The sequence below is a fragment of the Tenebrio molitor genome, chromosome 9, assembly GCF_963966145.1.
Source record: "Tenebrio molitor chromosome 9, icTenMoli1.1, whole genome shotgun sequence".
Classification (NCBI taxonomy): Eukaryota; Metazoa; Arthropoda; class Insecta; order Coleoptera; family Tenebrionidae; genus Tenebrio; species Tenebrio molitor.
The window spans coordinates 2,082,596-2,105,069 of record NC_091054.1 but is presented as its reverse complement, the minus strand read 5'-3'; the positions used below and the strand labels follow the sequence as shown (position 1 = coordinate 2,105,069).

The 22,474-nt window shown below is 36.1% G+C and overlaps 6 protein-coding genes and 1 long non-coding RNA gene across 8 annotated transcripts; 2 read left to right on the top strand and 5 right to left on the bottom strand.

The window, feature by feature from the left end:
* The first annotated feature begins 455 nt into the window (after positions 1 to 455).
* LOC138139407 (serine protease inhibitor I/II-like) lies at positions 456 to 1,657 on the top strand. Its single transcript, XM_069059668.1, has 3 exons — positions 456 to 567; positions 1,022 to 1,126; positions 1,452 to 1,657. The coding sequence occupies exons 1-3, from the start codon at positions 501 to 503 to the stop codon at positions 1,553 to 1,555; spliced, it is 276 nt and encodes a 91-aa protein (XP_068915769.1). The 5' UTR covers positions 456 to 500; the 3' UTR covers positions 1,556 to 1,657.
* Positions 1,658 to 2,332: 675 nt separating this feature from the next.
* Positions 2,333 to 3,364, top strand: LOC138139408 (uncharacterized). Its single transcript, XR_011162287.1, has 2 exons — positions 2,333 to 2,626; positions 3,197 to 3,364. It is a non-coding gene; the product is annotated as an uncharacterized lncRNA (long non-coding RNA).
* A 739-nt stretch (positions 3,365 to 4,103) lies between these two features.
* LOC138139400 (mucin-22-like) lies at positions 4,104 to 9,681 on the bottom strand. The gene is made up of 5 exons (XM_069059657.1): positions 9,541 to 9,681; positions 9,316 to 9,484; positions 7,276 to 9,265; positions 6,155 to 7,228; positions 4,104 to 6,050 (listed from the first exon to the last, which is right to left on the bottom strand). The coding sequence occupies exons 3-5, from the start codon at positions 7,427 to 7,429 to the stop codon at positions 4,237 to 4,239; spliced, it is 3,042 nt and encodes a 1,013-aa protein (XP_068915758.1). The 5' UTR covers positions 7,430 to 9,265; positions 9,316 to 9,484; positions 9,541 to 9,681; the 3' UTR covers positions 4,104 to 4,236.
* LOC138138522 (uncharacterized) lies at positions 7,815 to 9,382 on the bottom strand. Its single transcript, XM_069058497.1, has 2 exons — positions 9,316 to 9,382; positions 7,815 to 9,265 (listed from the first exon to the last, which is right to left on the bottom strand). Exons 1-2 carry the CDS (start codon positions 9,380 to 9,382, stop codon positions 7,815 to 7,817), a joined length of 1,518 nt encoding a protein of 505 aa, XP_068914598.1.
* A 47-nt stretch (positions 9,682 to 9,728) lies between the features above and the next one.
* LOC138139402 (uncharacterized) lies at positions 9,729 to 12,760 on the bottom strand. 2 transcript variants are annotated; one of them, XM_069059659.1, is made up of 3 exons: positions 12,460 to 12,760; positions 12,203 to 12,415; positions 9,729 to 12,160 (listed from the first exon to the last, which is right to left on the bottom strand). In XM_069059659.1, exons 1-3 carry the CDS (start codon positions 12,710 to 12,712, stop codon positions 11,637 to 11,639), a joined length of 990 nt encoding a protein of 329 aa, XP_068915760.1. In that variant the 5' UTR covers positions 12,713 to 12,760; the 3' UTR covers positions 9,729 to 11,636. The 2 variants fall into 2 exon arrangements, with proteins under 2 accessions (XP_068915760.1, XP_068915759.1); XM_069059658.1 differs by having other exon boundaries at positions 9,729 to 12,415; positions 12,460 to 12,754.
* LOC138138519 (uncharacterized) lies at positions 9,746 to 10,965 on the bottom strand. Its single transcript, XM_069058496.1, has 2 exons — positions 10,960 to 10,965; positions 9,746 to 10,879 (listed from the first exon to the last, which is right to left on the bottom strand). The coding sequence occupies exons 1-2, from the start codon at positions 10,963 to 10,965 to the stop codon at positions 9,746 to 9,748; spliced, it is 1,140 nt and encodes a 379-aa protein (XP_068914597.1).
* Positions 12,761 to 15,180: 2,420 nt separating the features above from the next.
* Positions 15,181 to 21,972, bottom strand: LOC138138517 (serine-rich adhesin for platelets-like). Its single transcript, XM_069058495.1, has 9 exons — positions 21,773 to 21,972; positions 21,490 to 21,719; positions 21,271 to 21,423; positions 20,527 to 20,796; positions 20,308 to 20,460; positions 20,089 to 20,241; positions 19,870 to 20,022; positions 15,352 to 19,704; positions 15,181 to 15,212 (listed from the first exon to the last, which is right to left on the bottom strand). The coding sequence occupies exons 1-9, from the start codon at positions 21,970 to 21,972 to the stop codon at positions 15,181 to 15,183; spliced, it is 5,697 nt and encodes a 1,898-aa protein (XP_068914596.1).
* Positions 21,973 to 22,474: the final 502 nt, after the last annotated feature.

Sequence of the window (22,474 nt, the reverse complement as noted above, 5' to 3'; positions counted from 1 at the left end):
GATGATAACATTGTTGAACTTTTAGCGATGTTCTTCCCATTCCTTTGGGTTTTCCCAGGTACAGAAAAAACATCTTGTTGATGTTTACATCAATACCCACCTTTGGTACTAATCACAACAACAATGGGCTTCTCAATAAATTGTTCTCAAATTATGACTTCGTCCCAGTGGCGTCTCAAAATCTTGACTCAAATGATACAGCCTTGGCCACCAATATTGCATAATATTTAACTCGTTTACATGCAAAACCTTTTATTTAGTGTAAAATCTTGATGTCACAGTTATGTAGAAAAACAAACATATCTAATTGTAAGCTTTCGTTCACGCCTAATTAAGAACTAATATTGACCGAAATGTTATGGCGCGAAACCTTTTGCATATTCCCATTACCAACAACACTGATTCAAAGAAATTATAATCGCTCGACGATATAAGACTTGGAATTTTATACATTTACTCAGTTTTAGAAAATTCTTCATACCAGTCACATCTCGTCCAAAATGAATACTGTTATCCTCACTTGCCTCGTACTTAGTGTACTAATCTTCAGTGTTACTTGCAATACAGGTAATTATTTTTTGTATGTTTTCTTCTTTAAAGTTTAAAATGGCGATATACGCAACAAATGAAATTGTCATTCTTTTTTTAACTTAAATTTTTTGCAATGTTCCACTTTTGTGTCACTAGGTTATCAGATGTACTTGACTTTTAACCCTTAGCACCACTATCATTCACCAAAGAACTCAGACAAACGATAGTTTTTGATGTAGTTTTAAAACAGTCTTTATTATTTTTATTTTTTTTTTTTTGGTAAAGGAACTTTATATTAATAACATAATTACATAACATTTTTGTTTTATAATACAAAAATTTCCGATAATATTGCGGAATCTGGAAAAGTGCCCCGAATGCTTGCAGCGTTTCCACGTTGAATGGCAAAGGAAATCCTCTCGAAAAGGAATTTCTTTGTCTTTATTGTTTTGTGATGGAGATTTATTATAAAATCTGATTGACATTCTAGAATGCAAGGAGGGCGAAAGCAAGAAAGAGGAGTGTAACAGTTGCAGATGTGCCAATGGACTGTGGGTCTGCACCAGAAAAGCTTGTGCTCCACGCAAAACCAGAGGTATTTTTTTATTCTATTTTCATTTTGTATCTCCTAAACACCCTTCTGATTGCCCGAGCGGATTAAAAAAAAATCTAAAACGTTTTCTAATTTTCCCAAAATTTTAGACACTTTTTCCTGTACTCCTGGCGAAACCTTCGCGAGGGACTGTAACACTTGTACTTGTACCCTAGATGGAAAAAATGCTGTTTGTACTTTAAAAAGTTGTGTAGGACCGGTTATAAATGCAACACCATGAAGACATTTCCAAAGATTTTTAGTTTTTAAGTCAGATAGGTATTTTTCATGTGGATTTTGTTAAAATTGAAAAAAAACTTTGTTTTAGGTGCATATTGTGAACCTGGAACCACCTTCAAAAAAGAATGTAACACATGCGTTTGCAACAAGGATGGAACCAATGCTGCTTGTACACTGAAGGCTTGTCTTTAACTGAAAATTAAAAATTCTAAATTCTTTATTATATTATTGTTGTAATTAGTCCTGTATGTAGCTGTAAAATGAAAGTAAAATATTAAAATATATTAGTGCTAATTTGTTGTTATTACCCATTATTTATTATTAATGAGTCACGTTAGAAAAATATTTAAAGATACTCTGGTTTTTTTCCCACGAAAAACCCATATAAAACTTTTATACAGCCTGTCCAAAAAGTTTGGAAACACCCAAATGAAAACGTAACGCATAATTTTTCAAAAAAATCTAAAGACAGGTCAATTAGTGTTTTAAAAAAGCTTTCTGCTGATAGTGTCTGTTCGGTCTTTTCGATGACCTTGAAAAAGTTATTGTTATTTGCACAAAACCACAACATTTATTCATCACTTTTGCTGTTGCATTAGACATTTTTTCAGCACTTTCGCTGTTGCTATCGATAATATCCCAAAAACACACATTCAAAATGAAAGTTTTATTGTTGTTTTATTCTCATTTACATAATTATGCAATATAAACAAACTGGACTCAATTTTACTGTTACAAAGGTGCAAAGAATTCACATGTTGCGTCTGATTTTCGTCATCTGAAATATTGTGGATCTAACACCAATTGATATTTTATGTTTGTGTGAATTATTAATGCAATCTCCCATTTATGTGCATTGTGTAAAATGACTATTACTCTTGCATCATACATATTTTCTGTTGTTGACTTAATTTGTAACTGTAACTATAATTTTAATAAAAAATTCGACAAATAGTGTCACATTATGTCTATATTAGGGAAAATTTTGAAAATTGAAACATAAGTATTGTCCTCGTGGAAATGCTTGAAAATGCCTTGGATCCTTGACATTCGAGAATTTTCTAAGGCCACTCCTCGATAGGAATTCAAATTACGTGATAATACAACGTTCCGTTTTTAGTTCAGTACTGGTTGTCACCTGCGCTCTGTTCTGTGAAATTCCTTTTGAAAATATTTCGACGATGTGTTTGTCAAAAATCAATTTTTTAATTATTCTTTGTTTTGCCCTCACCATATTTATTATTGGGATGTGTGAGGAAGAAGGTAACGGTTTCATTTGTTTTTATTGTCAGTTCACATTTTTTGTGGTAGTAGTTTTGAGTTAGTTTTTGAATTACATAGTTTAAAACATATTGAAACATTTCATACAATGAGAAAAATCTTAGTAAAAACATATGTAGAAAACTTTCTCTCAAAATATCCATCAACAATAAAAAGATTCTTGCAAAAATGTGCCTCTATATTTCTAACACCAGAGAAGCTTTTTTTATAAAGAAAACGAAAAAGAAATCAATTTTACAACATGGGATCAGTCGTTAAATTTCGAATAGATTTTATTATTTTATTTTGCACCAAAAACAATTAATTACGCCTGTTGTATTTTTAGTTTGGCTTTTCTTTTAATCGTAGATTATATCATTAAGAGTAGAAGTGAGTCTTTTTGTGATTGAGACCGAGACGAAGTCGAGGTCGCAACTGGCCGAAGCACAAAAAGACCCTCTACTCTGAATGATACATACCGATAATACTTTCCACATTTTTTTTTAAGTTCTTTCAGGTATTATCACAGAATTGCTAATGATTTTTGACTAATTTCACAAACTTGCATTTTAGGATGTGAATCTCCGGGAAAAGTCTGGTATGTGGGTTGCAACAAATGTATCTGTCAGAGTGACAACTACACTTCAGCTTGTGAAATGGATCCATCAAAATGTAAATAAGACAATTAACAAAGAGGTTTTATTTGTAGAACCTTACTAATAAATTATTAGTTATTACTTAGCCACAGAGTATTTTCTTTATACAGGGTCGCTAAAGAAAATGGATATAGAAAATTATTCCCTACTTATGTTCTGGTTCAAAACCAACTGCTGTACAAAAGTCTTTAAAAATGAGGTGTTTTTAAATAATGTGTGAAAGTGGACTGTTTTTGCTAGTTCCTCAAACTTTTTTGTTGCTGCTATTGAAAGTTGCTTTTATTTTGTTATTTTGTCTTAATCACACAATTTAAAAATTTATAATTATAATTATTTATATTTTACGTGCGGCGGAGTGATAAGATACCTCGAATGCGACCCTTATCACGAAAAAAGTAAGCCGGCAAATAGATAAAACGTTAAGTGCAAGTGACTTTTTAAGCGATATAAAATTGAAATATGGAAGAAGACTAAAGAAAACAACGTATTTGTAATTAAAATGGGTACAGAGATCGCTGTTTTGAGACACCAACTTTTTTCTAAAAAAATTTTAACACCGGCAAATTTCAAAAATCACACTAAAAACGTTCCGAATCAAAATTTTGGCCTTGCTCATTTCTAATTAAAATGTAGTAACATTTCGATCTCTGTAATTGTTGCCTCATACTTGTCCCTTTTAACATCCTCGAGATTGTGCTGCCTCGGCCGCAAGCGCCCTCAGCGACAATTTTTCTCTCGGTACGTTAAAGAATGATTTCGTGACCTTGATCTACAAATAACTATTATTCATGTGATAAGGGAGGAAATGACACATTACTGCACAGTTTTTCTACTACATTCTATTTGTATAAAAAAAAAACTACTAACATTTTTAAAGAACGCACAACTTGCTTTTGAGATTGTAATATTTACGTCAAACTTTTTATTCGAGTTTTGTTTATTCTCTACCTTCCACATTTACTCTGGTTCTGGTTCTGGTTCTCCACTTCCAGAGTCCTCATAATCGTCACTGTCATCATCAATCAAACCATCACCACTGCCTGAACCCACTATTTCTCCCATGGTGGTAGTCGCAGATGTAGTTGTGGTAACAGGAATTGTAGATGTTGTGACTGGTGAAATTGAAGGAGATACAATGGTGGTATCTGGATTTATCCACACAGATTCAGTGTTGTGTTCTTTCTCTGGATCAGGTCCATTTGAAACGACGAGTGTTGAAGTTTCGTCGACAGTCTTGGTTGTTTCAGTAGAACCATTGACAGATTCAGTTGTGTCTTCAACATTTACTGTCGGGTTAGTGACAGCGACACTGGTTGTTTCAATAGAACCATTGACAGATTCAGTTGTGTCTTCAACAGTTACCGTTGAGTTAGTGACGGCGCCACTGGTTGTTTCAACAGAACCATTGACAGATTCAGTTGTGTCTTCAACATTTACTGTTGAGTTAGTGACAGCGCCACTGGTTGTTTCAACAGAACCATTGACAGATTCAGTTGTGTCTTCAACAGTTACTGTTGGGTTAGTGACGGCGCCACTGGTTGTTTCAACAGAACCATTGACAGATTCAGTTGTGTCTTCAACATTTACTTTTGGGTTAGTGACAGCGCCACTGGTTGTTTCAATAGAACCATTGACAGACTCAGTTGTGTCTTCAACACTTACTGTTGGGTTAGTGACGGTGACAGTGATTTTGGACGAAACAAGACTGTCTGATTCGCCCATGGTAGTTGATCTTGGAACAATTGTAGTCAAGTTAAACACACTTGGAGATTCTGTTACGTTGGAGATTATTGTAGTGAAATTTGAAATTGTTGTTTCTGGAGTGTCACTAGTCTCTTCACTGGAACCAACTGTTACACCAGCAGTATTTGATTCCAGTGATGCTGTCTCAGTTGTTTCTTCAAGACTAGAGTCAACTTTTGTCGTTGCAGTGATATTGGAAAAAACAACAGTTGAATTTGTTTCTTCAACTGTAGCTGTGGGTGTCACATCAGTTGCAAATTTCGTGGGCAAATTGGTGATTGAAACAATTCCTGGAGATTCTGTCAAATTGGAGATTGTTGTGGTAACATCCTCAGTGACATCACTAGTAACAGTTACGTTTCTTGTCTCCATACTTGTTGGTATTCTTTCTGTTTCAATTTCAACAGACGAATCAACATTTATTGTTGACCTAGTGATTGCATCAGGAATGTAACTAGTCTCTTCACCGATGTCATCCACAGTGACATCACTAGTAGAAGTTACGTTTCTTGTATCCATAGTTGTTGGTACTCTCTCTATTTCGATTTCAATAGTAGAGTCAACATCTATGGTGGACCCAGTGATGGTAGTAGTTACATTAGAAGACGGAACAGTTGATGGAGATTCCGTTTCTTCATTTAGCTCAACAGTAGTGATTTCAGAAGCATTAGTGTTGTCAGTTATAGGTGCAACAGTGGTTCTTGTTCTATCACTATCATCGATTGAGAAATCTTCACTATCACCGTTAGTACCTTCTGTTGAGTCATCTGGACTATCAGTTGTTTCTAGTTCTTCATCATCTAAACCACTTCCAGATTCATCAATTTCTTCCTCCCTTTCGGGAGTATCAGTTTCAGTTGTAGTTATAGAGATTTTAGTAGTGGTACTAATTGTGTTATCAACTGTATTTGAAGATGCAGTAACGATAAAATCACTACCAGTTATAATTCCAATTAATGTAGATATAGTAAAAGAGGAAGATTCTTCACTTGGTGCAGAAGAATGACCAATAGTACCATCAGACACATCTGTAACAGTAACGAGACAATTAATAACGCTTGAAATCGAGATCGACGATCTGGTACTACAACGGAGTACTTACTATTTTTTACAAGTATAAAACAAATAGTACCTGTTGTTGAAGGAGTCACTGTTTCCTTGGTATTGGAATTAACAGCAGTAATATCGAAGGTACTGGGCATAGTTGTTCCTTCTCGATTGTCTTGCTCACTAGGTGTATTACTATTGACAGTAGAAAAATCTTCCGATGTAGTTTCTAGTGAACTGACAGTTGAAGAATCATTTTCACTAACTGTGGTCAAAATATTTCCAGAATCAGCAGCAGTAGTACTTGGTGTCGAAACTCTTTGGTTATTTTCTTCTCCTTCGTCACTGGTGGTACCTTGTACCTCAGAGTTGCCATCTTCAATTGTCGTATGGACAACTTCTGAATTTCTCTCTGTAGTACCGTTATATGAATCAGTAAATACAAAATCTTCAGTTGTAACCTCTCTCTTTGGTTGTTCCTCGTTTTCCTCATCACCATCATCGTCACTGCTACCTGTTTCAACAACATCAATAGTACTGGCCAGTGTTGTTGTTGAATCAGTAAAAACAGTACTTGTGGTACTTCTTGTATCAAAAGTGGTGAAATCGCCTTCGTCATCTCCGGAACCACTACCACTGTCATCTGGTAAAATCGTTTCACTTACTGTACTCGAAACGGGAGCGTCAGTGGTAACAATTCTGTCGGTTACAGCGGTAGTACCGGGGGTTATGAAGTCATCAAAATCGGTTGTTACAATTGTTTCAAAATAAATTGTAACGTCTGTAGGAACAGCAGAAGTAGCTGCAGAAGTAGAAGCATCAGTTGCAGTCACGGGAAGATTCTCGCTTGTATCCTCGTCGGTGTTAACAGTTGTTGTAACAGTTGTTGCGGCAGTGGTCACTGCAGTCACATTTTCACAAACCTTGACTACGAAGTAAGAATCACAACACCGGTGACACGGCGGGCACAGGATCGCTGCGACACAGTTATTACAACTCCCCGAGCAGTTTCTACCAGTTGTGACTTCCTTTTTCACTTGTGGTGACGTGATTTCAACTTTACACTTTCCATACCCGTTCCTAGCATCTCTGCAGCACTTTTCACCGGATGGACACTGACGATCATCAGTGCATCGTCCATCTGGTGCAGCAGTGGTGACTAAAAAATACCATTAGAATAGCAACAACAGCGCTTTTGTAATTTACCTGCAACCGGAAGAAACGGATTAAAATCAGGAGGAGGGCGTCGAAGCAAGTGGTGAACTCTAGAATTGGTATAAAAGATTCGCCCTCTGTAGTAATAATACCCACTTTGAACAGTGCAAATTGTAAAATAAACAACTAGGAGGATCTTCAACATGTTTGAGTAGCTATGATTTGGTTTTTTGCAGCGCGCAGATTATCATCTGGTTAAACATTCTGAAATTCTTTTCTGATAACACTGTTAAATTTGAATCATTCATTTCGCGAATTGCGAAGCGGACAGTAATGGATAAGATAAGAAACGTATTGGGACGAATTTTATTTGCTCTTTCGTCTAATTTGAGGTTCCTTCAGTCTAGATTAGATAAACTTGCAAATAAAATGATGTTGCTTTTGCTATTGTCGCTTTATTTTCCTACTATTAAGCACATATTCGATAATTCTAGATATTGTATTTGCTTGTAACACTTTTACTATCACTCTATCACTACAGAGAACCGTGTCACTGAAAGTCAACTTGCAACATCTTCAAAGCGCTAAATTCAAACTCTCTTGACTCTTCTTTTTTCTTTTACCTTTGTATTTTTACTTCTACTGTAGACTTCTCTTCTTGCTGGTATAATGTCATAATAATCGTCGTCGATAATAAGAAAATAATCTTCATTCATGTTTAAACCTGAGTCTAGAACCTCAGGTGGTATTATTCCATTAATGCGTATATCTTTCCTGTCATTCCCATTGTTATTGTCATTATCTTTTTCTTGAGTTTGATTCAATAACAAAATTTGAGATGGCACATCGTTCTTGTCCTTTTCTTCAGACGGTCCACCATAATCTTCTTTGCCGTTGACATTTCCATTCACTTCTACCTCTTTTGGCCATGAAGATATAGTACCGGCAGTTTCTGCAGATTCTTCGCTATATTCTTTTTGAATGTTTGTACCATGATCTTCAACGCCATTATCTTCATTGCCAGCTTTATCAGAATCGTCTTCATTGCCAGACTGCTCAGTGTCGTCGTCATCGTCATCATTCACAACAGCACCATCACCACTGCCGGTAACAGTAGTGGTTTCCCTAGTACCAAGAGTTATAGGTGTTGCAGTTACGTCAGATACAGTAGTACTCGCAGTACCACTGTCCACATCTGCTATGCTGGACGTAAAAGGAGTTACAGAAGCAACTCGTCTCTTGTTGTCGCTGTCTACATCTCCAATTTCAAGGTCAATATCTACAGTAGAAAGGAACTCAGTAGTAGTTTCAGAGTTTCTCTCAATATCAACGAATAAAAAGTCATCTGTAATGCTTGGGTTGTTAATATCTCTCCTATAATTGTCTTCATCGTCATCTACAATGATCCCGTTTCCGCTTCCGCTTCCGCTGCCATCAAATTCCGCAGTAGTAGTAGACGGAGTTGTACCAACAGTAGAAATAGTACTAGCTGCGGGTGTGGTGGTACTCTGCGCACCAGTTGTTGAATCGTCTTCATCGTCTCCATTACCGCTACCATCTTCTGTTGTTTCAGCAGTAGTAGTAATAGTAGTACTCGTAGTAATGGTAGTAGATGTAAGTTCAGTTGGTTCAGGAGTAGTGACAGTAGTTGTCCCTTCCGTTACAGTAGATGTTGAAGATTCAGCGGTGGTTGTAATTGTAGTGGTTTCAGAAGTACCAGCAGTCGTAGTTGTAGTTGTAGCAGCGGTACCTGTAAGGGTTACAGTAGAATCAGTTGTGACTTCTGATGTTGCAGTTGTGGTAACAGTAGTTGTTGCATCTGTGATGATGTCAGTCGTAGGAGCAGCAGTGAATGTGGTACTAGATGTAAAATCATCAGTTGTTGGAAACTCTTTCTTGGTGTAAAAATGTGTTGTTATTTCTGGGTGAGGGCATTTCTTGCACACTCTAAATCCACAAAGTTTGTTGGCGCAACATATGTGGTTGTAAGGACAGTCACGGTTGTGAATACATCTATGTGTAGCACATCTGTCAAAAGTGGCTAAAAGTGTCGCATTGGTACTTTGATAGATCGGTAAATTTATAACTTACGTCTGTCAATCGGGATGATGGGATTAAAGAAATGAGATGGGCGCTGTTGTAAACGTAGAGCTCTCATGTTGTGATGTCTTCCACGACGCATGTAAAGAATTTTGTAACTGTCATTGTCATTAATTGCCAACAAGAGAATCAACAAAGGTACTAACATTGTAAGATTGACCTAGAAATAAAACCAAGGTGATTTACTCATTATTATTATTATTTGTGGGAATTTACCTCAACAATCAGGCCTAAGGTGACAGTGCGAAAAGGCAAGCAGATGCATATTGATAGATTTGTGTTTAAAATAGGGAGGGCTACCCAAAAGTACAAAATGTGTTTGCTCTTTTTATTAACACAGTTCTTACTTTTCACGAGATTAGATAAAACTGTAAAATCAAATAATGTTTACTAAAACCACCGGAAGGACTTTATCAATTTTTTATTTGACCATGGATAGGTCGTCATCAATAAACTCAAATTCGGGATAATGCTCGCTCTCTACAAGATTTACAAACTCAATAACTAATTGTTCATTGGTCTTTTGATCACTTTTTTTATTGTCGTTGCCATTCTCTACTTCATTGTCATCTCCATAATTGTTGCCACTGCCACTTCCGCTCTCGCTGTCACCGTCGCCACTGCCATATTCTACTGTTCGTTTGCCACTGCCCAAATCACTGTTGCCATAATTGCCATCACTGTCATGTTCTCCACTGGAGCCTTCACCGCTGCCACCCAAATCACTGTTGCCATAATTATCATCACTGGAGCCTCCACCACTGCCGCTGTCCCGATCGTTGTCAATGTCATAAAAGTTTCCACTTCCGTAGCCAATAGGAGACTCAAGCTTCTGTGTGAATATAACGTACAGCAACTTTTTTCTTTTTATTTCAAAGAAAAGGTCTTCATCATCTGGGAATGTTGCACTGTAGTCATCACCGTCGCCACTGCCACTTCCGCTCTCGCTGTCACCGTCGCCACTGCCACTTCCCATCTCGCTGTCACTGTCACCGCTGCCATATTCTACTGTTCGTTTGCTACTGCCCAAATCACTGTTGCCATAATTGCCATCACTGTCATGTTCTCCACTGGAGCCTTCACCGCTGCCACCCAAATCACTGTTGCCATAATTATTATCACTGGAGCCTCCACCGCTGCCGCTGTCACGATCGTTGCCAACGTCATAAAAGTTTCCGCTTCCGTAGCCAATAGGAGAATCAAGCTTCTGTGTGATTATAACGTACAGTGACTTTTTTCTTTTTATTTCAAAGAAAAGGTCTTCATCATCCAGGAATGTTACAGTGTAGTCATCACCACTTCCACTGCCACTACCTTCATCAGAACCATTTGTGCCTGTTATGGGTTGTGATAATAGCACAGCTTCCGCTTGGTTGCTTCCCTTGAAATTGTCCTGTGGTTCTTCGTCGTAAATCTGGATTTCTGGTACATCTATCCTGAAGGTTCCGTCATCACTGTTTTCAACAGAAGAACCTTCTATGTCTAGTTCTGTTCTAGTTTGTGTTGTTGACACAGTCTCCAGTTCGTCACTTACACTGTAACCGCCCGTTGGTTCCTTGACGTAAATGTTAATTTCTGATCCATTTATTGTAAAGTTGTTATTATATTTATGACTTTCACTACCACCAAAATTACTGTCATTGTTAAATTCTTTGTGATTTAAATTTATCGTATAACAGTTAGTTGAAACTATCAGAATTAAATTTAAGCAAATTGACAACATTTTGGTCATTTGGAAATTACACTGGATCTAACAGCAGAAGCAACACTTTAACATCAAAATTTAATATAAAATGGCGTTATTGAAGTAACTTATCAAATACGTATTTCATGTGATAAGGTGTTAGTCATCATAATTTTAAGAAAAACTAAAGGTGATATTGTGTCAATATTGATAACTTTGATCATTTTAAAAAATTGGCTGACTAACGCATAAACTAATAAAAATACGGGTTTTTAGATTTAAAAAAGTAAATTCGCATGAATTTGCGACGCAACAGTAAGCAAATCGATATCTTATCAAGGTAAATAATTATGTATTGACGTTTATTACTGGTTACGTGAAAATACGATGTACACGTATTAAACTAACAATAAATAACTATATATTTGAAGAAATGTACATATTTTATTTATTACTTACTTTATTTAGATCTAAGTGTCAAGCAAATATATTTGTTTTGTTTCCTAACTAGTATTCTCATAAAAAAAAATTCAATGAAACGGACACATCTGATAAGATTAAATGCCAATAAAAATTAATTTATATAAGATAATTGGTTCGTAAAATACATTAGGTACTAAATATTTTTTCAGAATAACTTAAATATAGATCCTGATGTCGTGGTAGGTTCATCTGGTTCAGCTTCTGTATTATCGTCTTCATCATCATCATTATCAGCATCGTCATCATCATCATCATCATCATCATCATCATCATCATCATCATCATCATCATCATCATCATCATCATCATCATCATCATCATCATCATCATCATCATCATCATCATCATCATCATCATCATCATCATCATCATTATCATATTCACCACCACTGCCTTCATCAAGTTCTGTACCTGCAATTGTTGATTCTACGGCAGCAGGTGTTGAAACAGTACTTTCAGTTGTGATTAAAGTGGTAGTTTCAGTAGTTGTTGGAGTAGTACTTTCAGTTGTAGTTGAAATGGTAGTTTCAGTTGGAGTAGTATATTCGGTAGTAGTGGTAGTTTCGGTTGTGGTTGAAGTGGTACTTTCAGTGGTTGTTTCAGTTGTAGTGGTTTCAGTAGTAGTTGGAGTAGTTGTTTCAGTAGTTGTAGGAGTTGTTTCAGTAGTTGGAGTAGTTGTTTCAGTAGTTGTCGAAGTTGTTTCAGTAGTTGTCGGAGTTGTTTCAGTAGTACTTAAAGTGATTATTTCAGTAATAGTAACTGGGGCTTTTTCACTGCTTGAGAATTTTTTGGTAGTCATTTTTGGAGTATCCCAACAAGTAGGACGTTTCTTGCAAAAGTTTTTGTAATAACCTCCTGAGCAGCACTTGTGACAAGGAGGACAGTCATAATCGTAGGCGCACTTGTATCCTGATGGTGGATTTTCTAAAAAGATTTTTTATAAAGGAATACACCTACAAATTATCTACCTTTTAGTGGATGAATCATTCGAAGAGGATTGAAATGTGGCGGCGGGTTTTTCATGATGTAATGGCGGTGACGCACTGGTCGGCGAATGTGACCATATATTGTCCGCGATTCGATCCAACTTGCCGTTACAAGAATAATAAACAATAACCGCAACATAATAGTCAAACTAAAATCACACTCTCTTTTCCAAACTTTTTTCACGTCTAAAAATCTTACAAGATAAACTGTATTTTTTAAATTCAAATCACACATTCGGTAATGTTTGTCTGTTTAACAATTGTGCACGAGATAAGAAAACTGTTAGTTTGGCTTTTATTTGCTTTTATGTCAAATTTCAACTGATTTTTCTTATTTACTACATGTGTTAACAGATAGGAACTTCTCTTAATTGTGTGAGAACACGAAAGTTGCAATATAATACAAAAAATATTTTTTCTTAATTATACAGGGTGATTCATATAGTATCATACAAACTTTAACCGGTGGTAGACTTCGATCCCTAGACACTCTTACAAAAATGTCAAGGTTCTAACGTTAAAATTGTTGAAGATAAAGCATGTTAAAGAGTGTACTACCACCTTTTAAGAACTGCAGATAAATGAAAATATTTTACGTTGAAACAAGCAATATTTTCTCTATAGCAACAATTGTTTGCTTCTATTATGACATTCATGACATTGGACGTAAAGTAGAATAAATAATTAATAAATTAGCGAAGAATGGAATTTACTAATAATGAAATGATTGAGATATGGTAATTTTTGCCAATTTTTAATGTATGACTCAATATTTTATTGTTAAGAGCCTTTGCCACTGCCACTGGTTAAAATATGTATGAAACTATATGATTCACTCTGTATAAAGAATATTAGATTTTTCATCTAGATCAGATCATTGCTAAATCTATTTCACCAATTAGTGAACATTGTACTATTGTTATTTTATAAAATCAGCATCATCGCTATCCGATTATTTCTTCTGATCTCTGGAAGTAAAATCTTCCTGTTTTATTCAGACTCGGAGGAAAAAGTAGTATTTTGTTTAGTCTCGTGATACTCAAGTTGTCACGAACAAACATTTTTTTCAGCAGGACCGCTTTAAACTGAAAGCATTATTTCAAGGAAAAATTATAAATATATAATTGATACTCTTCATAGCTAAAGTTCCCTTGGTTCCCACTATCGTACTTAGTAATAATTATTACAAGTAACAACGTTTAAATATCCTTATACAAAACTCCCATTGTGCAGAGAAATGAAGACCAAAATTTTTTTAAATATTTTTCCTCACCTACCAAATGCTTCTGAACACCGTACAATAATTTTAGTACGGCATTTTTTAAACACCCTGTATAAATATTTTTGAAATTTTATTTGCCCATTATATTGGTAGCAATTCCCAATTGTTCAAAATTTTTGCAGCACGCAAGAATATCTTTGACAAAAATAGAAAAAGATAAAAGCAGTTCTAGAAGATAATATCTTCGATTTATTTGAAATCTAAAAAGAAAGAAAACAAGTTCTGTGTGTCTTTTTTTTCTATTACGATCACCTCTCCTAGAGAGTTAGATCTTTCCAAATATGAAAAATTTTCTAGCAGGACGCAGATTTAACTCAAATAAGAAATAATAACACGTCACAATTACACTAAACACTTATTTTGCAAAATTATATGCATAACAATATTATAAATACAAGAAATTATAAAAAACACATATGCGGTTTACAATCGATCATCGATAAATGTAGGATTTGCGGAACTGAAGGGGAAACCATTGAACACATCATTTCTTCTTGCACCGTTTTGGCTCAAAGCGAATATAAAAAACGTCATGATATATTCGCAAAAATTATACACATGAATTTAGCAGTTAAATTCAATTTATTAAAGGATACACAACCACATTACATTTATAAACCAGAAAGTTGTTTAGAAAATGACAATTACAAATTATATTTTGATCGCACAGTTTTAACTGATATTCACATTCAGCATAACAGACCAGACATTATTATTTTAAATAAACAACAAAAGCAAGCATATCTTTTAGATATAGCTGTTCCAAATTCACACAATATAACACAGACATATAATACAAAAATTAATAAATATTTAGAACTATCCGTTGCTATGAGAAATCTTTGGTGTTTAGAAAAAATTTCGATTTTACCATTTATAATTTCAGCAACAGGAATAGTACCGCAATCTCTTCTTAAAAATTTAAAAATTTTGGACTTAGAGAACACATTGGTGGTTGAAATTCAAAAAGGTATATTATTATACTCATGTCACATCGTGAGGAAATTCCTTAACATTGACACAGAACATAAAACACAAAAAAGTCAAAATGCGGAGGCGAGACGCCGGTAATTATGTTGATAAGCACTGCACTATTACTTGATAGTATTATCCGTAATAGTGTATGTACTCCGGCAAAATTGCCGTGCCGCCGGGTGGAGGTGGGATAAGAGAGTTATTAAATGACTACATTGTATATCCATGCCAAAATTATCTAAGAAGAAAAACATCCCTACTATTTTCTTTGGGGGTAATTGTCTTATCGTTATCTTCAGCACGATCGTCGTTAGTTGTTCTACTTACTCTTCCTTCAAATTCCGCACTACTAGTAGAAACAATAACAGTGCTTGTGCTAGGACTAGATCTAACAGTGTTTGTAACTTGAATTGATTCATTACTATCTTCATCATCATCGTTGATTATTATTCCACTTCCGCTTCCATCAAATTCCGTACTACGAGTAGAAACAATAGTACTTGTTCTCTCACTAGATGTAACAGAGTTTGTAACTTGAATTGTTCCATTAGTATCATTATCGTCATCGTTGGTTATTCCGTTTACATCACTAGTAGATCTAGTAGAAACAATAGTACTTGTTCCAGGACTGGATGTATCAGCGTTTGTAACTTTCATTGTTTCATCACTTCCATCAAATTCCGTACTACTAGAAGAAACAATACTACTTGTTCTAGGACTGGATGTAACAGCGCTTGTAAGTTGAATTGTTCCATTAGTACTATCATCTTCATCGTTGGTTATTCCGCTTCCATCAAATTTCGTACTACTAGAAGAAACAATAGTACTTGTTCTAGGACTGGATGTAACAGCACTTGTAACTTGACTTGTTCCATTAGTACCATCATCGTCATCGTTGGTTATTCTGCTTCCATCAAATTCCGTACTACTAGAAGAAACAATAGTACTTGTTTCAGGACTGGATGTAACAGCGCTTGTAACTTGAATTGTTTCATTAGCACTTCCGCTTCTATCAAATTCCGTTCTACTAGTAGAAACAATAGTACTTGTTCTGGGACTGGATGTAACAGCGCTTGTAACTTGACTTGTTCCATTAGTACCATCATCGTCATCGTTGGTTATTCTGCTTCCATCAAATTCCGTACTACTAGAAGAAACAATAGTACTTGTTTCAGGACTGGATGTAACAGCGCTTGTAACTTGAATTGTTTCATTAGCACTTCCGCTTCTATCAAATTCCGTTCTACTAGTAGAAACAATAGTACTTGTTCTGGGACTGGATGTGACAGAGTTTGTAACTTGAATTGTTTCATTAATATCTTCATCGTCATCGTTGAGTCCGCTTCCACTTCCGCTTCCATCAAATTCCGTTCTACTAGTAGATTCTATAGTACTTGTTCTAGGACTAGGTGTAACAGTGTTTGTTACTGGATTTGTTTTATTAGTATCATCATTGTCATTATTGGTTATTCTGCTTCCATCAAATTCCGTACTACTAGTAGAAACAATAGTACTAGATGTAACAACGTTTGTAACTGGAATTGTTTCATTAGTATCATCATCGTCATCGATGATTATTTCGCTTCCATCAAATTGCGTACTACTAGTAGAAACAATAGTACTTGTCCTAGGACTGGATGTAACAGAGTTTGTAGCTTGAATCGTTTCATTAGCACTTCCGCTTCTATCAAATGCCGTTCTACTAGTAGAAACAATAGTACTTGTTCTAAGACTGGATGTAACAGCGCTTGTAACTTGAATTGTTTCATTAGCACTTCCGCTTCTATCAAATTCCGTTCTACTAGTAGAAACAATAGTACTTGTTCTGGGACTGGATGTAACAGCGCTTGTAACTTGACTTGTTCCATTAGTACCATCATCGTCATCGTTGGTTATTCTGCTTCCATCAAATTCCGTACTACTAGAAGAAACAATAGTACTTGTTTCAGGACTGGATGTAACAGCGCTTGTAACTTGAATTGTTTCATTAGCACTTCCGCTTCTATCAAATTCCGTTCTACTAGTAGAAACAATAGTACTTGTTCTGGGACTGGATGTAACAGCGCTTGTAACTTGACTTGTTCCATTAGTACCATCATCGTCATCGTTGGTTATTCTGCTTCCATCAAATTCCGTACTACTAGAAGAAACAATAGTACTTGTTTCAGGACTGGATGTAACAGCGCTTGTAACTTGAATTGTTTCATTAGCACTTCCGCTTCTATCAAATTCCGTTCTACTAGTAGAAACAATAGTACTTGTTCTGGGACTGGATGTGACAGAGTTTGTAACTTGAATTGTTTCATTAACATCTTCATCGTCATCGTTGAGTCCGCTTCCACTTCCGCTTCCATCAAATTCCGTTCTACTAGTAGATTCTATAGTACTTGTTCTAGGACTAGGTGTAACAGTGTTTGTTACTGGATTTGTTTTATTAGTATCATCATTGTCATTATTGGTTATTCTGCTTCCATCAAATTCCGTACTACTAGTAGAAACAATAGTACTAGATGTAACAACGTTTGTAACTGGAATTGTTTCATTAGTATCATCATCGTCATCGATGATTATTTCGCTTCCATCAAATTGCGTACTACTAGTAGAAACAATAGTACTTGTCCTAGGACTGGATGTAACAGAGTTTGTAGCTTGAATCGTTTCATTAGCACTTCCGCTTCTATCAAATGCCGTTCTACTAGTAGAAACAATAGTACTTGTTCTAAGACTGGATGTAACAGCGCTTGTAACTTGAATTGTTTCATTAGCACTTCCGCTTCTATCAAATTCCGTTCTACTAGTAGAAACAATAGTACTTGTTCTGGGACTGGATGTGACAGAGTTTGTAACTTGAATTGTTTCATTAACATCTTCATCGTCATCGTTGAGTCCGCTTCCACTTCCGCTTCCATCAAATTCCGTTCTACTAGTAGATTCTATAGTACTTGTTCTAGGACTAGGTGTAACAGTGTTTGTTACTGGATTTGTTTTATTAGTATCATCATTGTCATTATTGGTTATTCTGCTTCCATCAAATTCCGTACTACTAGTAGAAACAATAGTACTAGATGTAACAACGTTTGTAACTGGAATTGTTTCATTAGTATCATCATCGTCATCGATGATTATTTCGCTTCCATCAAATTGCGTACTACTAGTAGAAACAATAGTACTTGTCCTAGGACTGGATGTAACAGAGTTTGTAGCTTGAATCGTTTCATTAGCACTTCCGCTTCTATCAAATGCCGTTCTACTAGTAGAAACAATAGTACTTGTTCTAAGACTGGATGTAACAGCGCTTGTAACTTGAATTGTTTCATTAGCACTTCCGCTTCTATCAAATTCCGTTCTACTAGTAGAAACAATAGTACTTGTTCTGGGACTGGATGTAACAGCGCTTGTAACTTGACTTGTTCCATTAGTACCATCATCGTCATCGTTGGTTATTCTGCTTCCATCAAATTCCGTACTACTAGAAGAAACAATAGTACTTGTTTCAGGACTGGATGTAACAGCGCTTGTAACTTGAATTGTTTCATTAGCACTTCCGCTTCTATCAAATTCCGTTCTACTAGTAGAAACAATAGTACTTGTTCTGGGACTGGATGTAACAGCGCTTGTAACTTGACTTGTTCCATTAGTACCATCATCGTCATCGTTGGTTATTCTGCTTCCATCAAATTCCGTACTACTAGAAGAAACAATAGTACTTGTTTCAGGACTGGATGTAACAGCGCTTGTAACTTGAATTGTTTCATTAGCACTTCCGCTTCTATCAAATTCCGTTCTACTAGTAGAAACAATAGTACTTGTTCTGGGACTGGATGTAACAGCGCTTGTAACTTGACTTGTTCCATTAGTACCATCATCGTCATCGTTGGTTATTCTGCTTCCATCAAATTCCGTACTACTAGAAGAAACAATAGTACTTGTTTCAGGACTGGATGTAACAGCGCTTGTAACTTGAATTGTTTCATTAGCACTTCCGCTTCTATCAAATTCCGTTCTACTAGTAGAAACAATAGTACTTGTTCTGGGACTGGATGTGACAGAGTTTGTAACTTGAATTGTTTCATTAACATCTTCATCGTCATCGTTGAGTCCGCTTCCACTTCCGCTTCCATCAAATTCCGTTCTACTAGTAGATTCTATAGTACTTGTTCTAGGACTAGGTGTAACAGTGTTTGTTACTGGATTTGTTTTATTAGTATCATCATTGTCATTATTGGTTATTCTGCTTCCATCAAATTCCGTACTACTAGTAGAAACAATAGTACTAGATGTAACAACGTTTGTAACTGGAATTGTTTCATTAGTATCATCATCGTCATCGATGATTATTTCGCTTCCATCAAATTGCGTACTACTAGTAGAAACAATAGTACTTGTCCTAGGACTGGATGTAACAGAGTTTGTAGCTTGAATCGTTTCATTAGCACTTCCGCTTCTATCAAATGCCGTTCTACTAGTAGAAACAATAGTACTTGTTCTAAGACTGGATGTAACAGCGCTTGTAACTTGAATTGTTTCATTAGCACTTCCGCTTCTATCAAATTCCGTTCTACTAGTAGAAACAATAGTACTTGTTCTGGGACTGGATGTGACAGAGTTTGTAACTTGAATTGTTTCATTAACATCTTCATCGTCATCGTTGAGTCCGCTTCCACTTCCGCTTCCATCAAATTCCGTTCTACTAGTAGATTCTATAGTACTTGTTCTAGGACTAGGTGTAACAGTGTTTGTTACTGGATTTGTTTTATTAGTATCATCATTGTCATTATTGGTTATTCTGCTTCCATCAAATTCCGTACTACTAGTAGAAACAATAGTACTAGATGTAACAACGTTTGTAACTGGAATTGTTTCAATAGTATCATCATCGTCATCGATGATTATTTCGCTTCCATCAAATTGCGTACTACTAGTAGAAACAATAGTACTTGTCCTAGGACTGGATGTAACAGAGTTTGTAGCTTGAATCGTTTCATTAGCACTTCCGCTTCTATCAAATGCCGTTCTACTAGTAGAAACAATAGTACTTGTTCTAAGACTGGATGTAACAGCGCTTGTAACTTGAATTGTTTCATTAGCACTTCCGCTTCTATCAAATTCCGTTCTACTAGTAGAAACAATAGTACTTGTTCTGGGACTGGATGTAACAGCGCTTGTAACTTGACTTGTTCCATTAGTACCATCATCGTCATCGTTGGTTATTCTGCTTCCATCAAATTCCGTACTACTAGAAGAAACAATAGTACTTGTTTCAGGACTGGATGTAACAGCGCTTGTAACTTGAATTGTTTCATTAGCACTTCCGCTTCTATCAAATTCCGTTCTACTAGTAGAAACAATAGTACTTGTTCTGGGACTGGATGTAACAGCGCTTGTAACTTGACTTGTTCCATTAGTACCATCATCGTCATCGTTGGTTATTCTGCTTCCATCAAATTCCGTACTACTAGAAGAAACAATAGTACTTGTTTCAGGACTGGATGTAACAGCGCTTGTAACTTGAATTGTTTCATTAGCACTTCCGCTTCTATCAAATTCCGTTCTACTAGTAGAAACAATAGTACTTGTTCTGGGACTGGATGTAACAGCGCTTGTAACTTGACTTGTTCCATTAGTACCATCATCGTCATCGTTGGTTATTCTGCTTCCATCAAATTCCGTACTACTAGAAGAAACAATAGTACTTGTTTCAGGACTGGATGTAACAGCGCTTGTAACTTGAATTGTTTCATTAGCACTTCCGCTTCTATCAAATTCCGTTCTACTAGTAGAAACAATAGTACTTGTTCTGGGACTGGATGTGACAGAGTTTGTAACTTGAATTGTTTCATTAACATCTTCATCGTCATCGTTGAGTCCGCTTCCACTTCCGCTTCCATCAAATTCCGTTCTACTAGTAGATTCTATAGTACTTGTTCTAGGACTAGGTGTAACAGTGTTTGTTACTGGATTTGTTTTATTAGTATCATCATTGTCATTATTGGTTATTCTGCTTCCATCAAATTCCGTACTACTAGTAGAAACAATAGTACTAGATGTAACAACGTTTGTAACTGGAATTGTTTCATTAGTATCATCATCGTCATCGATGATTATTTCGCTTCCATCAAATTGCGTACTACTAGTAGAAACAATAGTACTTGTCCTAGGACTGGATGTAACAGAGTTTGTAGCTTGAATCGTTTCATTAGCACTTCCGCTTCTATCAAATGCCGTTCTACTAGTAGAAACAATAGTACTTGTTCTAGGACTGGATGTAACAGCGCTTGTAACTTGAATTGTTCTTGTACTAGTAGAGACAATAGTACTTGTTCTAGGACTGGATGTAACAGCGCTTGTAACGTGCCTTGTTCTATTAGTATCATCATCGTCATCGTTGGTTATTCCGCTTCCATCAAATATCGTACTACTAGTAGAAACAATAGTACTTGTTCTAAGACTGGATGTAACAGCGCTTGTAACTTGAATTGTTTCATTAGCACTTCCGCTTCTATCAAATTCCGTTCTACTAGTAGAAACAATAGTACTTGTTCTAGGACTGGATGTAACAGCGCTTGTAACTTGAGTTGTTCCATTAGTATCATCATCGTCATCGTTGGTTATTCCGCTTCCATCAAATTTCGTACTACTTGTAGAAACAGTAGTACTTGTTCTAGGACTGGATGTAACAGCGTTTGTAACTTGAATTGTTTCATTAGCACTTCCGCTTCTATCAAATTCCGTTCTACTAGTAGAAACAATAGTACTTGTTCTGGGACTGGATGTGACAGAGTTTGTAACTTGAATTGTTTCATTAACATCTTCATCGTCATCGTTGAGTCCGCTTCCACTTCTGCTTCCATCAAATTCCGTTCTACTAGTAGATTCTATAGTACTTGTTCTAGGACTAGGTGTAAGAGTGTTTGTTACTGGAGTTGTTTTATTAGTACCATCATCGTCATCGTTGGTTATTCTGCTTCCATCAAATTCCGTACTACTAGAAGAAACAATAGTACTTGTTCTAGGACTGGATGTAACAGCGCTTGTAACTTGAATTGTTTCATTAGCACTTCCGCTTCTATCGAATTCCGTTCTACTAGTAGAAACAATAGTACTTGTTCTAGGACTGGATGTAACAGCGCTTGTAACTTGAATTGTTCTTGTACTAGTAGAGACAATAGTACTTGTTCTAGGACTGGATGTAACAGCGCTTGTAACGTGCCTTGTTCTATTAGTATCATCATCGTCATCGTTGGTTATTCCGCTTCCATCAACTTTCGTACTACTAGAAGAAACAATAGTACTTGTTCTAGGACTGGATGTAACAGCGCTTGTAACTTGAATTGTTTCATTAGCACTTCCGCTTCTATCGAATTCCGTTCTACTAGTAGAAACAATAGTACTTGTTCTAGGACTGGATGTAACAGCGCTTGTAACGTGCCTTGTTCTATTAGTATCATCATCGTCATCGTTGGTTATTCCGCTTCTATCAACTTTCGTACTACTAGAAGAAACAATAGTACTTGTTCTAGGACTGGATGTAACAGCGCTTGTAACTTGAGTTGTTCCATTAGTATCATCATCGTCATCGTTGGTTATTCCGCTTCCATCAAATTTCGTACTACTAGTAGAAACAGTAGTACTTGTTCTAGGACTGGATGTAACAGCGCTTGTAACTTGAATTGTTTCATTAGCACTTCCGCTTCTATCAAATTCCGTTCTACTAGTAGAAACAATAGTACTTGTTCTAGG

Excerpts from the sequence above, each read along its gene's own strand:
- LOC138139407 (XM_069059668.1), top strand. The coding sequence starts at position 501 with ATGAATACTGTTATCCTCACTTGCCTCGTACTTAGTGTACTAATCTTC. Across the intron at positions 568-1,021 it reads CAGTGTTACTTGCAATACAG|AATGCAAGGAGGGCGAAAGC; the intron begins GTAATTATTTTT and ends TTGACATTCTAG. Across the intron at positions 1,127-1,451 it reads TGCTCCACGCAAAACCAGAG|GTGCATATTGTGAACCTGGA; the intron begins GTATTTTTTTAT and ends ACTTTGTTTTAG.
- LOC138139400 (XM_069059657.1), bottom strand. The coding sequence starts at position 7,429 with ATGTTGAAGATCCTCCTAGTTGTTTATTTTACAATTTGCACTGTTCAA. Across the intron at positions 7,229-7,275 it reads TCCGTTTCTTCCGGTTGCAG|TCACCACTGCTGCACCAGAT; the intron begins GTAAATTACAAA and ends GGTATTTTTTAG. Across the intron at positions 6,051-6,154 it reads AGTGACTCCTTCAACAACAG|ATGTGTCTGATGGTACTATT; the intron begins GTACTATTTGTT and ends TTACTGTTACAG.
- LOC138138522 (XM_069058497.1), bottom strand. The coding sequence starts at position 9,382 with ATGAGAGCTCTACGTTTACAACAGCGCCCATCTCATTTCTTTAATCCC. Across the intron at positions 9,266-9,315 it reads CATCATCCCGATTGACAGAC|CCACTTTTGACAGATGTGCT; the intron begins GTAAGTTATAAA and ends CGACACTTTTAG.
- LOC138139402 (XM_069059658.1), bottom strand. The coding sequence starts at position 12,712 with ATGTGTGATTTGAATTTAAAAAATACAGTTTATCTTGTAAGATTTTTA. Across the intron at positions 12,416-12,459 it reads AATGATTCATCCACTAAAAG|AAAATCCACCATCAGGATAC; the intron begins GTAGATAATTTG and ends AAATCTTTTTAG.
- LOC138138517 (XM_069058495.1), bottom strand. The coding sequence starts at position 21,972 with ATGACGATGATGATACTAATAGAACAAGGCACGTTACAAGCGCTGTTA. Across the intron at positions 21,424-21,489 it reads CACATCCAGTCCCAGAACAA|TTACAAACGCTGTTACATCC; the intron begins GTACTATTGTTT and ends AAACAATTCAAG. Across the intron at positions 15,213-15,351 it reads TACATCCAGTCCTGGAACAA|TACGGAATTTGATGGAAGCG; the intron begins GTACTATTGTTT and ends TTCTACTCGTAG.